Here is a 14,908-nt window from a genome sequence, read left to right on the forward strand (position 1 = left end):
GCTGTAATTATTTTTGTCATTGATTGAATGATTGATTGATTGTAGTAGATTGTAGAACTCAATACAAAGACTGTTAACTGTGAGTGGACGACACCATAAAAGCATTAGCCTGGTCCACCATGTTCAATTCATCAAAACATTTAGAGACATACAAATAGACACTTCTATTTAGCCAAAGAACAGAACAGGAATTCATCATAAAGGAGGTAAAAAAAAGGGAAAATAAACATTTTCACATTTTCAAACCCCTTTCTGCAGCAGCGTGGCGGTCAACCTCCGTCTGCTGGTCTATCGCTACGGGATGAAGAACTCGGGCAGCGAGGAGAAATGGAGCGTGTTGTTCGAGCGCTACAAAGCCGCTACGCTGGCCCAGGAGAAGGACAAGCTGCTGCTGGGCCTGGCCTCGGTGGAGGACGTGCAGCTGCTCTACAAGTAATACACCCTTTTTTTTTTTTTTTTTAAGATATTTATTTGCGGCTTACGCCTTTTATTGGTTTTTTGAAGGGACAGACAGTAGGCTGACAGGAAACGGGAGAGAGATGGGGGAAGACATGCAGTAAAGGCCGTGTCGGGCTCGGGAGTCGAACCCGCGGCACACTGCGACTGGATTACCAGTCGGGTGCCCAGACAGTTACGCCACTGCCTGGGCCAAGTAATACACCCTTAAGGTTAATGTTGTCCACTAAAGGCTCATTCATAGTCTGGATTTTCGGTGGTAAGGTGACCACCGCTCTGGTGGTGAGGCGACCACCGCTCCGGTGGTGAGGTGACCACCGCTCTGGTGGTGAGGTGACCACCGCTCTGGTGGTGAGGTGACCACCGCTCTGGTGGTGAGGTGACCACCGCTCCGGTGGTGAGGTGACCACCGCTCTGGTGGTGAGGTGACCACCGCTCTGGTGGTGAGGTGACCACCGGAGCTGAAATAACGTTGAGCGGTGGTGAGTAAAAACAGAGAGAAGGGCTGGAGCGGTGGCGGTGGTTTGATCTTCACCGCGGCTCAGTGACGTCATGTTGTAGTTCAGTGGTCACCCCACCACCGTAAATCCAGACTATGAATGAGCCTTATAAATCATTTTACACTTGGTTGCATGCTGAAAATAGCTGATCTACGAGTGTGTAGATGTGTGTGAAGTGTAAAATCTGCCATTACGACGGTAGGGGGCGGGACTGGGCCCTGGTAGGGGGCGCGACTGCGACGCTCTATAGGCTAGTGCCAAAGAAAAGACTACAAAAATGGAGGTTTACACGCACCCATGTGGATGTAAAGGTGTGACCGTCCTGTCCTGCTGCAGGTTACTGGAGGCGTCTAAAGACGACAGCATCGTGAGGAGCCAGGACCTGTTCACCGTGGTGAACTACGTTTCCCAGAACCCCCTGGGGAAGGACATGGCCTGGGACTGGACCACGCTCAACTGGAACTACCTGGTGGACCGGTAGGTCTGTTTGGATCATCTGGGGCAGTATTTAGGGACCACCCCAGTTTGGGGAACACTGCTGTACTGTATGTACGGCAGTGGGGTTTCTGTTTGCCACATCATGTGGCACACTGTGAACATGGTGAAATCACACACACACAAAAGAGAAATGCTCAAATTAACCCATTTAGATTCATAGATACAAATCATGACAGTTTTCTGAAAAACCTGTTTCTGCATCAGTGGTTTCATGTCAAGGACCCCCAGAATGATATGTAATTGGGCCCCCGGACCCCCAGAATGATATGTAATTGGCCCCCGGACCCCCAGAATGATATGTAATTGGGCCCCGGACCCCCAGAATGATATGTAATTGGCCCCCGGACCCCCAGAATGATATGTAATTGGCCCCCGGACCCCCAGAATGATGTGTAATTGGCCCCCGGACCCCCAGAATGATATGTAATTGGCCCCCGGACCCCCAGAATGATGTGTAATTGGCCCCCGGACCCCCAGAATGATATGTAATTGGCCCCCGGACCCCCAGAATGATATGTAATTGGGCCCCGGACCCCCAGAATGATATGTAATTGGGCCCCGGACCCCCAGAATGATATGTAATTGGGCCCCCGGACCCCCAGAATGATATGTAATTGGGCCCCCGGACCCCCAGAATGATATGTAATTGGCCCCCGGACCCCCAGAATGATATGTAATTGGGCCCCCGGACCCCCAGAATGATATGTAATTGGGCCCCCGGACCCCCAGAATGATATGTAATTGGGCCCCCGGACCCCCAGAATGATATGTAATTGGGCCCCCGGACCCCCAGAATGATATGTAATTGGCCCCCGGACCCCCAGAATGATATGTAATTGGGCCCCCGGACCCCCAGAATGATATGTAATTGGGCCCCCGGACCCCCAGAATGATATGTAATTGGGCCCCGGACCCCCAGAATGATATGTAATTGGGCCCCCGGACCCCCAGAATGATATGTAATTGGGCCCCCGGACCCCCAGAATGATATGTAATTGGCCCCCGGACCCCCAGAATGATATGTAATTGGGCCCCCGGACCCCCAGAATGATATGTAATTGGGCCCCCGGACCCCCAGAATGATATGTAATTGGGCCCCCGGACCCCCAGAATGATATGTAATTGGCCCCCGGACCCCCAGAATGATATGTAATTGGGCCCCCGGACCCCCAGAATGATATGTAATTGGGCCCCCGGACCCCCAGAATGATATGTAATTGGCCCCCGGACCCCCAGAATGATATGTAATTGGCCCCCGGACCCCCAGAATGATATGTAATTGGCCCCCGGACCCACAGAATGATATGTAATTGGCCCCCGGACCCACAGAATGATATGTAATTGGCCCCCGGACCCCCATCTCAAAATATGTTGTCCCTCCCACCAACAATTACAGTTAAAAAAACGTTCACTCTGAAAAGAGTATATATTCCAAGTTTTGCCACGCTATGAGCTTGTAGAACAGATGACGTTTCAAATGATGGTTAAAGTGTGTTTAAGAGGGTAAAAACAGGAGCGTTAACGTGCGTGTGGCGTTGCAGGTACACCATCACCGACAGAAACCTGGGCCGTCTTCTGGGTCGCATCAGCACCTCCTACAACACCCCGCTGCAGCTCTGGAAGGTACCGTACAGGGTATAAGGTGGGTTTAGGGTATAAGGTACCGTACAGGGTATAAGGTGGGTTTAGGGTATAAGGTACCGTACAGGGTATAAGGTGGGTTTAGGGTATAAGGTACCGTACAGGGTATAAGGTGGGTTTAGGGTATAAGGTACCTATCAGCACCTCCTACAACACCCCGCTGCAGCTCTGGAAGGTGGGTACCGTACAGGGTACTACATACTGGACCCACTCATCACAAGGCACACGATATTTACAAGATATTCATAGTAAAGTGGCTTCTTTTAGCGAGACAAATCAGGAGAAAGCAAACCACGCCTACTATATTTAGGAGACCATTTGTAGGCTTTGTGTACCATTTTGCCTATAGTGAAGTTGGCCCATCTTCAGAGTATACTTCTTCTCCCCCCCAACACACTGTCTCGTCTTCCTCAGATGGAGCATTTCTTCCAGCTGACGCCGGACGCCGGAGCGGGAGAGATGCCCCGGCAGCAGGCCCTGGAGACAGTCCGGAACAACATCCACTGGGTCACCAGGAACCAGGGGGAGATCCGGGCCTGGCTGGACCTCAACGTGCCCACCACACACAACACTGATGTGTTGGACCTCCATGTGGCCTGAAGAGGCCCAGGAACCAGGAGGAGATCCGGGCCTGGCTGGACCTCAACGTGCCCACCACACACAGCACTGACGTGTTGGACCTCCATGTGGCCTGAAGAGACCCAGGAACCAGGGGGAGATCCGGGCCTGGTTGGACCCATGTATATATAAATTGTGACCGGGGACAGTGGTTTGATATACAAGGTCATTTTTCAGTTCTTTACATATTATGAAACTGCACACTGTAACCTTTCATATGATGTATTGCTCATTGAAATTTGACCATTTGAAACCTGTTGAACCAGAAATGTCAAATTAGAGAATTCCCCCTTCAAAGTTTTCAAATAATTTGAGCCCCAGGAATGGGTGTGACAATAGATACTTGTCTCCACCCCTAGATACTTGCATAAACACTCCCCCCATCCACTAACCGGTCTATTGTGAAGTTTCATTAGATCAGACTTGTGGTTGAAAATACTGGGAGGGGTCATATATATATATATATATATATATATGAAAGGCTAGATGGCTCATCACCTGCGCTCTGGCCAATGTAGAGTGACGTGGCAACCATTTTACCTCGGGGCAGCATAACATTGTGTCTATGGGGCATGTACTTTTTAAATAACCACTCATAACATTGTGTCTATGGGGCATGTACTTTTTAAATAACCACTCATAACATTGTGTCTATGGGGCATGTACTTTTTAAATAACCACAACTTACTCCATTTCAGAAGGTTTGGTTCGTTATAAACGTCAGAGACGTCCACATAATTATATGCTTTTATACAACGTTCATGTAAAAAACTAAATTAAGCAGATAAGCGTCATGAATCGTAGCCACGTTGACAACGTTTCTAATGAACCAACCCGTTTGTAAATCCGCCAAGATTTGAGCGAGTTATGACTGTTTTTGTTTGAGCTGCCATTGAACATACTAGCCTTAATTATACAGTATGTCTATGGGCTGGTAGAGTAAATAGAACTACACATCCCACAATGCACTGGGCCATCTAGCCTTTATATATAATGTCTATGGGCTGTTAGAGTACATAGAACTACACATCCCACAATGCACTGGGCCATCTAGCTTTTATATATGTCTATGGGCTGGTAGAGTATAGACCGATTCCGTAGCGGGTCTCATGGTCGCAGCCTACGTATTTCCTGTAGGCGGACTCGACATAGCTGCGGGGATAAAACCCTCACCAGGCGCACCTCTTCCACTACAGTGAACGGCAGAGTGACTGATGTTAGTTTGCCTCAAACTTTACTCCTTTACCTGCTTTTTTACTAACACTAACATTACAAAGATGCCCAGAACATCGAGATGAACCTGTGTAGTTTATGGCTGCTCCAACAGTAGTGGCAACATAAAAATAAAATAAAAACGGAATGTCTAATATCCACCTCGGTGGCGGAGACCAGAGCCATTGAGTAATGGTTGAGACGAAGCAGTGAAAGATACATAACGCCAGTCTTACCCAATACCAAATATTTCTGTTTTATTAACACAAGGCTGCTGTACTTTATACCTCATACTTTAAATGCTTAGTAGGCCTATGAGGTATAAAATACAGCAGCCTTGTGTTCATAAAACAGAAAGATTGGGTATTGGGTAAGACTGAAATTATGTATCTTGCAGGATTCTTCACTGCTTTGTCTCAACCATTACTCAATGGCTCTGGTCTCAGCCATCGCGGTGGATATTAGACATTCCGTTTTATTTTATTTGTTATGTTGCCACTACTGTTGGAGCAGCCATAAACTACACAGGTTCATCTCGATGTTCTGGGCATCTTTGTAATGTTAGTGTTAGTAAAAAAGCAGGTAAAGGAGTAAAGTTTGAGGCAAACTAACATCAGTCACTCTGCCGTTCACTGTAGTGGAAGAGGTGCGCCTGGTGAGGGTTTTACCCCCGCAGCTACGTCGAGTCCGCCTACAGGAAATACGTAGGCTGCGACCATGAGACCCGCTACGGAATCGGTCTATACAGAGAGCTACACATCCCACAATGCACTGGGCCATCTAGCCTTTATGGTTGGACCTCCACCTGGCCTGAAGAGAACACGTACCACATCAGTCGTGGTGGAACCAGCCAACGTCAAGTCAAGGACCCCTAAGTGGACACTAATTAGACCACGGACCCTCCATTTGAAAATATACGCCGCAAGGACCCCCCATAAGAGAAGACTTTTACGGCTCTCCACCATTTTCATTTCAAGGGCCCCCCGATCGGTTTTATCTAAATTATACGTTATATACGGTCCCCCATTGAATGGCATTTCTATCTCTGGGACCCCCGATTCATATTGTAAAATCAATGTTAATTTAACTCTGAGAGTGTACAAATGGAAATGTGTACACTTTCAGAGATACAGACCCATAAGGGTCCATTTGGTTTCCTCATTTAGCTGGAGGACCCCTGGAACTCCCTCAAGGACCCCTGGGGGTCCCCGGGACCCCACTTTGGGAACCACTGCTCTAGAATAAATCAGGGGTTTGGGCAACTTCGACGATGTTTCCACACTTTTTTAAACTTTATTTAATTATTTCAATTGAAATCCTGAAAATGTGTTTTGCTATTTTTGAAATTTGAATGCTGAAAAGTACAATTTATTTTTTTAATTTAATTTCAAATGCATTTAGTTATATATTGTTATGTCATAACTTTATGAACTAAATTAAAATATTGTACATTGGAAATAGGCCTACTAGTCATGATTAAGCATAAACTGAAGTAATTCAAGCGGGTCATGTTTGCATGTTTGGAATTGTTAACAGCCGAAATCGATGATATTATTAACCCATTCTGACCAGGCACCCATTTTGGTGTCAGCATCATGTCATGCTTTAGCTATTTAAAAATAGCAGATCTACAAGCTCATATCGCGCCACCGAGTGGCGCGATACGAGCTTGTAGGTCTGCTATTTTTGAAAAATCGAAGACACTTTTAGAATCTGATCTCAGGTCAGAATGGGTTAATAATGAAACTGTCAGGATGTAATAGACATTTTTAGAATCTGATCTCAGGTCAGAATGGGTTAACCTAACCAACTCCAGCTTGTCTCAGTTCAGTTCAGGCTGCATGAACAGCACTCGAGCACTCAGTTTCTGCCCCCTCAATGTCCTAACTCTTCTATTACATGGCTCTGGGTTTCTGCCCCCTCAATGTCCTAACTCTTCTATTACATGGCTCTGGGTTTCTGCCCCCTCAATGTCCTAACTCTTCTATTACATGGCTCTGGGTTTCTGCCCCCTCAATGTCCTAACTCTTCTATTACATGGCTCTGGGTTTCTGCCCCCTCAATGTCCTAACTCTTCTATTACATGGCTCTGGGTTTCTGCCCCCTCAATGTCCTAACTCTTCTATTACATGGCTCTGGGTTTCTGCCCCCTCAATGTCCTAACTCTTCTATTACATGGCTCTGGGCCTCACTAGCTGAGGATGACAGCTATCCTCACTAGCTGAGGATGACAGCTATCCTCACTAGGTGAGAATGCCAGCTATCCTCACTAGCTGAGGATGACAGCTATCCTCACTAGCTGAGGATGACAGCTATCCTCACTAGCTGAGAATGACAGCTATCCTCACTATAGGTGAGAATGCCAGCTATCCTCACTAGGTGAGGATGCCAGCTATCCTCACTAGCTGAGGATGACAGCTATCCTCACTAGCTGAGGATGACAGCTATCCTCACTAGCTGAGGATGCCAGCTATCCTCACTAGGTGAGGATGACAGCTATCCTCACTAGGTGAGAATGCCAGCTATCCTCACTAGCTGAGGATGACAGCTATCCTCACTAGCTGAGGATGACAGCTATCCTCACTAGGTGAGGATGACAGCTATCCTCACTAGCTGAGGATGACAGCTATCCTCACTAGCTGAGGATGCCAGCTATCCTCACTAGCTGAGGATGACAGGTATCCTCACTAGCTGAGGATGACAGCTATCCTCACTAGGTGAGGATGACAGCTATCCTCACTAGCTGAGGATGACAGCTATCCTCACTAGCTGAGGATGCCAGCTATCCTCACTAGCTGAGGATGACAGGTATCCTCACTAGCTGAGGATGACAGCTATCCTCACTAGGTGAGGATGACAGCTATCCTCACTAGCTGAGGATGACAGCTATCCTCACTAGCTGAGGATGACAGCTATCCTCACTAGCTGAGGATGACAGGTATCCTCACTAGCTGAGGATGACAGCTATCCTCACTAGGTGAGGATGACAGCTATCCTCACTAGCTGAGAATGACAGCTATCCTCACTACCTGAGGATGACAGGTATCCTCACTAGCTGAGGATGCCAGCTATCCTCACTAGCTGAGGATGACAGGTATCCTCACTAGCTGAGGATGACAGCTATCCTCACTAGGTGAGGATGACAGCTATCCTCACTAGCTGAGAATGACAGCTATCCTCACTACCTGAGGATGACAGCTATCCCACCAGCTGAACATCTCCCAACAAACTCCACAGAGAAGGCGTTGTCTTACTGTACAACAACAAAATACAAACATTATTTATTCCCAAATCACTGTTACAATAGAGGGTATGCGCATGCTTAAAGTGAATGGCACATCGAGTGTCAAAGCAGCATGCAAAGTGAGTTTAACATTGTTTAACGTTGTTTAATGCAATCAGATAGATAGGACCTTTCTGTGTGGATGTAAATGGGCTGTCGAGGCCAGAAAGTAGTTTTTTGCCACTCAGTGGGCATTCCTGCATAACTTCCTGGTTTGATGATGATGTCACACGCATACCTAGCCCTCCAAGCAGAACCCAATGGTACTGAAGTTTCTGACATTTGTTCGACCCAGTGCATGGGGTCCTGTTGCACCACTACCATGCCACCTGGTACACAGCCATTCTTAAACATAAACAACATGTTTAGCGCCCCTCCGCGCTCTGTGACGATATTTTTTCGTGTGAGCGTTTCTGAATATGTTTAGTATAAGTACCCATACATGCCGCTGCGAATATCTCCTGTGGCGCGGAAGCCGTTAAGTATTTTTAATCTTTGTTTGACCGATTTGGTCGCTTTGATTCTCCTCTTCCTTCCTTGTTTATTGACACCTCATTGTACCGCCTATCTGGCTAGCTAGTGGCGCTATAGCTATGACAGAGCAGATCAGAGGCAGGGACGTATAGCCGCACAAGCCAACCGCACACCGGGAGGCGGTACAATAAACGGTAAACAAACAAGAAGAAATAAAGCGACCAAATCGGTCAAACAAAGATTAAAAATACTTAACGGCTTCCGCGCCACAGGAGATATTCGCAGCGGGATGTATAGGTACTTAAAGTTCCCGAATTCAGAATAACTCAAGCAAAAAAAGACCGTCACACGGCGCAGATTCAATCTTAGAGAGCATTTTTACTTCCGCGTTCTGGAATTCCCATACGAAAATATAGTTCTGACCAGGGACCCAACATAAAACTCATCAAAATTTCAGAAAAGCTTTATGTAGGGTCCCGAAAGGGGCTAACGCATACCCTCTCTATACAGAAAGCAATGTGACAAACAGAGCAAAGCTAGACACACATCACTGTAGCTGCTTGTAAAACATATTTGTACAAAACATGTAAGCAAACAACATGAAACAACATAAAATAAGATGCCATCAGGAGAATGTGATTACTCACAGACATTGCTTTACTTTGGCCCAAGAGAGGACAGACAAACAGCAGCACAGTTTCACTGCACAGCTGAAATATATATTCAATCTAATTTCAAGCACAGGGCAAACATGACAATAAGAAACCCTGACGTACCACAGGGTGGTGCTGTTGCCCAGAATAACTAAACATGCCATTCCATGTTGCTTATACCTCTAGGCCAGGCAGCTCAAAGCTCTTGACAGATTTCTTTGTTCCGGTCTGTCCTTTAGTATTAACCCATTTAGGCCTGGCCTCGGAATTTAACCCATTCTGACCTGAGATCAGATTCTAAAAATGTCTTCTACATCCTGACAGTTTTCATTCTGACCTGAGATCAGATTCTAAAAATGTCTTCTATGTCAGTCGCTCTTCGATTTTTCAAAAGTAGCAGACCTACAAGCTCATAGCGCGCCACTCGGTGGCGCGCTATGAGCTTGTAGATCTGCTATCTTTCAATAGCTAAAGTGCAACATGATGCTGAACACCAAAATGGGTCCCCGCCCAGAATGGGTTAAAAAAAATGCAGTTTTCTGAAATACCTCATGTTTCTGTATCAGTGGCACTGGTTCTCAATATGTCATGTCATGTAATTGGCCGCCGACCCACATCTGAAAATATGTTGTTCTAGGAACTCCCCAGAAGCAAAGATTTGAGTTAGAAACGTTTGCTCTGAAAGAATATATATTCAAAGATTTGTGCCGCATCTCATATGTCTCTAACAACCACTACATTATGTGGGCAAAACAACGTCTACTGCAACACACCTGCTTTAAACGTAATGCGTAAGTCTTCTCTTCAACACACCTGCTTTAAATGTAATGCGTAAGTCTTCTCTGCAACACACCTGCTTTAAATGTAATGCGTAAGTCTTCTCTTCAACACACCTGCTTTAAACGTAATGCGTCAGTCTGCTCTTCATTCATTATGTCAACACACCTGCTTTAAACGTAATGCGTAAGTCTTCTCTTCAACACACCTGCTTTAAACGTAATGCGTAAGTCTTCTCTTCAACACACCTGCTTTAAACGTAATGCGTAAGTCTTCTCTTCAACACACCTGCTTTAAACGTAATGTGTAAGTCTTCTCTTCAACACACCTGCTTTAAACGTAATGCGTAAGTCTTCTCTTCAACACACCTGCTTTAAACGTAATGCGTAAGTCTTCTCTTCAACACACCTGCTTTAAATGTAATGCGTAAGTCTTCTCTTCAACACACCTGCTTTAAACGTAATGCGTAAGTCTTCTCTTCATTCATTATGTCAACACACCTGCTTTAAACGTAATGCGTCAGTCTGCTCTTCATTCATTATGTCAAGGACCCCCAAATTAATGTGTTTTCCCGCGTGGACCTCCTACCTGAAAATATGTTGTGCCATGCAGGAAGACCCCAGACAAGATGAGTTCTGTGTGGAGTTTGTGTGTTAAAATGATGTATATATATTATGTTTTATGTATTGTACTGACATACAAAGCCAAAATGCAGCAATTACGTTTTTTGGACATGCCGACACGTGTGTGTATCCCTGAGGTCAAATTAGTCTTTGTGATTTTGGGGGGAAAAACAATTACAATAAAGAAAGAACTAGAGCTGGGACTAATTGCGATTAATTACGATTAATTAACTACAGAAAAATGAATGCATTAAAAAGATTAACGCATTTTAATCGCACAAATTATTTCACCGCGGAACGTTGTCACTGGACAGTTTTCAGACGGACCTGCGCACCAAGTGTCCGTGTCCTCTTCAGACAATAACACCACCAGAAACCGCAGACAGTTCACCAGACTGGGGGAAGCCGCTGAGATCACTTTGCTTGTCCCCGTGGATTGGAAATAGGATTTAAAAGGCTATCCGATGGTATCGTGGATTACAGCACAGTTGTGTGCAATTATTCAATAAAGAATTATTACCCCTATTACTACAAAAACAATGTTTTATTGCTTAAACTTATGTATTCACTATTCATTGATTCACTAGTATACCAAAATCCATTTGAAAAAATTGCTTTCTCACTGTTCTCGGGTCAAATAATGATATGCGATTAAAATGCGATTAATTTAGATTAATTAATCGCAAAGCCTCTGATTAATTAGATACATGTTTTTAATCGAGTCCCAGCTCTATAAAGAACACATTTACGATTAGTGTAAGATCACTGATTGGCCAATATCTTATTTGGCTGACCAGTTGAAACGCTTTTAACCCTATAACACTAAACAGCCGGACGATCACACACACACACACACACACACACACACACACACACACACACACACACACACACACACACACACACATCACACACACACACACACACACACACACACACACAGTAACACACACACACACACACACCGATGGTGGAGGAAACCATGCAAGGCACCAACCAGCACATCAGGAGCAATATACTGTAGGGGTTCAGTGTCTTGCTCAAGGACACTTCCACACTAACTCTGGGGGAGCGCACGGGGTTTGAACTGGCAACCTTGCGGTTCCCATCCAGCCTCTCTACCCCCCCCCCCCCCCCACCCCCAAACAGTGTCATTATACAAAAGGCCTGAGGATTACATTATGTTTTTTCTTTAATTTTATTTTTTTATTCAAGCTTCAATTCACATAACATAATATGTCAGTGTTGAGTGACAGAAAACCAAAAGTGAAGGAGCGAGGTGAGAGCTGACACATACGTGAAGACGACCTTGACCTTGTGCTCACTAAGGCGACCTTCACCTTAGCACAAGGTCGTCGCTGTCATTGAAAAGGCACAGTTTGGGACATGCAAGGTTACGGACTATTATATGCACTGCCTGGCTGAGCCACCAGGGAGCGCCAGAGAGGGTGACATTTGCAATTATATTTTCTGTGCAGCGTGTGTGTGTGTGTGTGTGTGCGTGTGTGTGTGTGTGTGTGTGTGTGTGTGTGTGTGTGTGTGTGTGTGTGTGCGTGTGTACGCATCCGTGTATGCATCCGCCTGGGTGACAGCAGACTGCTGGGCGAGCGCTGGCGCTTTGGCATGGGGGGGGGGGGGGGGGTAAGATCTTAATTTTCAGGCCTGTTAAGAACTTTGGGGCGGGCCTGTCTAGAGTTTAAATGGACAGGTATCAGTCAACAGGCCCGTCTAGAGTTTAAATGGACAGGTATCAGTCAACAGGCCCGTCTAGAGTTTAAATGGACAGGTATCAGTCAACAGGCCCGTCTAGAGTTTAAATGGACAGGTATCAGTCAACAGGCCCGTCTAGAGTTTAAATGGACAGGTATCAGTCAACAGGCCCGTCTAGAGTTTGAATGGACAGGTATCAGTCAACAGGCCTGTCTAGAGTTTAAATGGACAGGTATCAGTCAACAGGCCCGTCTAGAGTTTAAATGGACAGGTATCAGTCAACAGGCCCGTCTAGAGTTTAAATGGACAGGTATCAGTCAACAGGCCCGTCTAGAGTTTGAATGGACAGGTATCAGTCAACAGGCCCGTCTAGAGTTTAAATGGACAGGTATCAGTCAACAGGCCCGTCTAGAGTTTAAATGGACAGGTATCAGTCAACAGGCCCGTCTAGAGTTTAAATGGACAGGTATCAGTCAACAGGCCCGTCTAGAGTTTAAATGGACAGGTATCAGTCAACAGGCCCGTCTAGAGTTTAAATGGACAGGTATCAGTCAACAGGCCCGTCTAGAGTTTAAATGGACAGGTATCAGTCAACAGGCCCGTCTAGAGTTTAAATGGACAGGTATCAGTCAACAGGCCCGTCTAGAGTTTGAATGGACAGGTGTCAGTCAACAGGCCCGTCTAGAGTTTGAATGGACAGGTATCAGTCAACAGGCCCGTCTAGAGTTTGAATGGACAGGTATCAGTCAACAGGCCCGTCTAGAGTTTAAATGGACAGGTATCAGTCAACAGGCCCGTCTAGAGTTTAAATGGACAGGTATCAGTCAACAGGCCCGTCTAGAGTTTAAATGGACAGGTATCAGTCAACAGGCCCGTCTAGAGTTTAAATGGACAGGTGTCAGTCAACAGGCCCGTCTAGAGTTTAAATGGACAGGTATCAGTCAACAGGCCCGTCTAGAGTTTAAATGGACAGGTGTCAGTCAACAGGCCCGTCTAGAGTTTAAATGGACAGGTATCAGTCAACAGGCCCGTCTAGAGTTTAAATGGACAGGTGTCAGTCAACAGGCCCGTCTAGAGTTTAAATGGACAGGTATCAGTCAACAGGCCCGTCTAGAGTTTAAATGGACAGGTATCAGTCAACAGGCCCGTCTAGAGTTTAAATGGACAGGTATCAGTCAACAGGCCCGACTAGATTCTGACCACATTCTGGTATGCGAGACATTTGGGAAAACCAGCCCAAACAATAACACATAGTGTATAATAAAGTTACAATAAGACAAAATCTCAAAACTTTGGCCAGGAAAGTCCCCCTTATTGCATGACATTAAAAAAATAGAAAATAAAATAAACCTTTCGAGATATGAAGTTGAACAGACAGAAACACAAAACAAACAGATGTTTTCATTGAAGTATAGGTTTGCGAGGGCTATTAATCCCAAACCACACCAAAGGGTCAGGTAAACGCATTTTGACCTGAGTTCGATTCTAAACAAAAATTGCTTCTAAATCCTAACAGTTTTCTGAAAAACCTATACTGTATGTTTGTATGTACAAGACCCACTTCTAAACACCCTTGCTTTTAATTGATCTTTACATTTTGTTTTGTTTTGTTCATAGATTTGAGTTAAAAACGTTCGCTCTGAAAGAATATATATTCAAAGGTTCGCACCACATTTTTTTTTAAATAGCAGATTTACAAGCTCCTAGCGCGGCACTGTAGATCTGCTATTTTTCAATAGCTAAAGTAGAACATAATGCTTAAAACACCAAAAGGGGTTCCCGTACTGAATGGGTTAAGGTAAACCACACCAATGGTGTGGTTTGGGCTTTAGGTTGGATAACGTTGCTGTCGGGAAGAAACCTCATAACTCCATTTTTAAGGTTTTTGATTATTTTTTTGGCATGAATCAGTGCTATTGAACACCCTTTTCGTCTGTGTGTTGTTCGATAAATCAGTGCTGTTGAACACCCTTTACGTCTGTGTGTTGTTCCATAAATCAGTGCTATTGAACACCCTTTACGTCTGTGTGTTGTTCCATAAATCAGTGCTATTGAACACCCTTTACGTCTGTGTGTTCTTCCATAAATCAGTGCTATTGAACACCCTTTACGTCTGTGTGTTCTTCCATAAATCAGTGCTATTGAACACCCTTTACGTCTGTGTGTTGTTTCATAAATCAGTGCTACTGAACACCCTTTACGTCTGTGTGTTGTTTCGAAAATATTGAACCAATGGAAAGTAGTAAAAAGTGCTTTGGACAAAACCTCTTAACTCCATTGGACCCTCAAAATGTCTGCTATTAAGCAACTAACTCCACCACCTCTCCCCCTCTCATGGAAGTAAATGACAATATATAAGGTCACCACACCAACTTTGATGAAGCAGTATTGCTTTGTTTTAAAACATATAAGGTGTTCTTAAAAGGTTAAGGTTTTCCTGAAAAGTGTATATTTTATCATTTC

The 14,908-nt window shown here is 45.2% G+C and overlaps 1 protein-coding gene across 1 annotated transcript in view; it reads left to right on the forward strand.

Annotated features, from left to right (window-relative positions):
- Window positions 1-3,695, forward strand: part of enpep (glutamyl aminopeptidase) — a gene marked incomplete at both ends in the record, with an annotated part of 47,598 nt that extends 43,903 nt beyond the window's left edge. Inside the window, 4 exons of the mRNA XM_083792815.1 lie at window positions 259-432; window positions 1,293-1,433; window positions 2,996-3,077; window positions 3,510-3,695. Coding sequence (XP_083648941.1) covers window positions 259-432; window positions 1,293-1,433; window positions 2,996-3,077; window positions 3,510-3,695 — 583 coding nt within the window. The remainder of the gene's footprint in view (window positions 1-258; window positions 433-1,292; window positions 1,434-2,995; window positions 3,078-3,509) is intronic.
- Between the last annotated feature and the right edge of the window lie 11,213 nt (window positions 3,696-14,908).

Source organism: Protomyctophum parallelum (genome assembly GCF_964188405.1).
Source record: "Protomyctophum parallelum genome assembly, chromosome: 20".
Classification (NCBI taxonomy): Eukaryota; Metazoa; Chordata; class Actinopteri; order Myctophiformes; family Myctophidae; genus Protomyctophum; species Protomyctophum parallelum.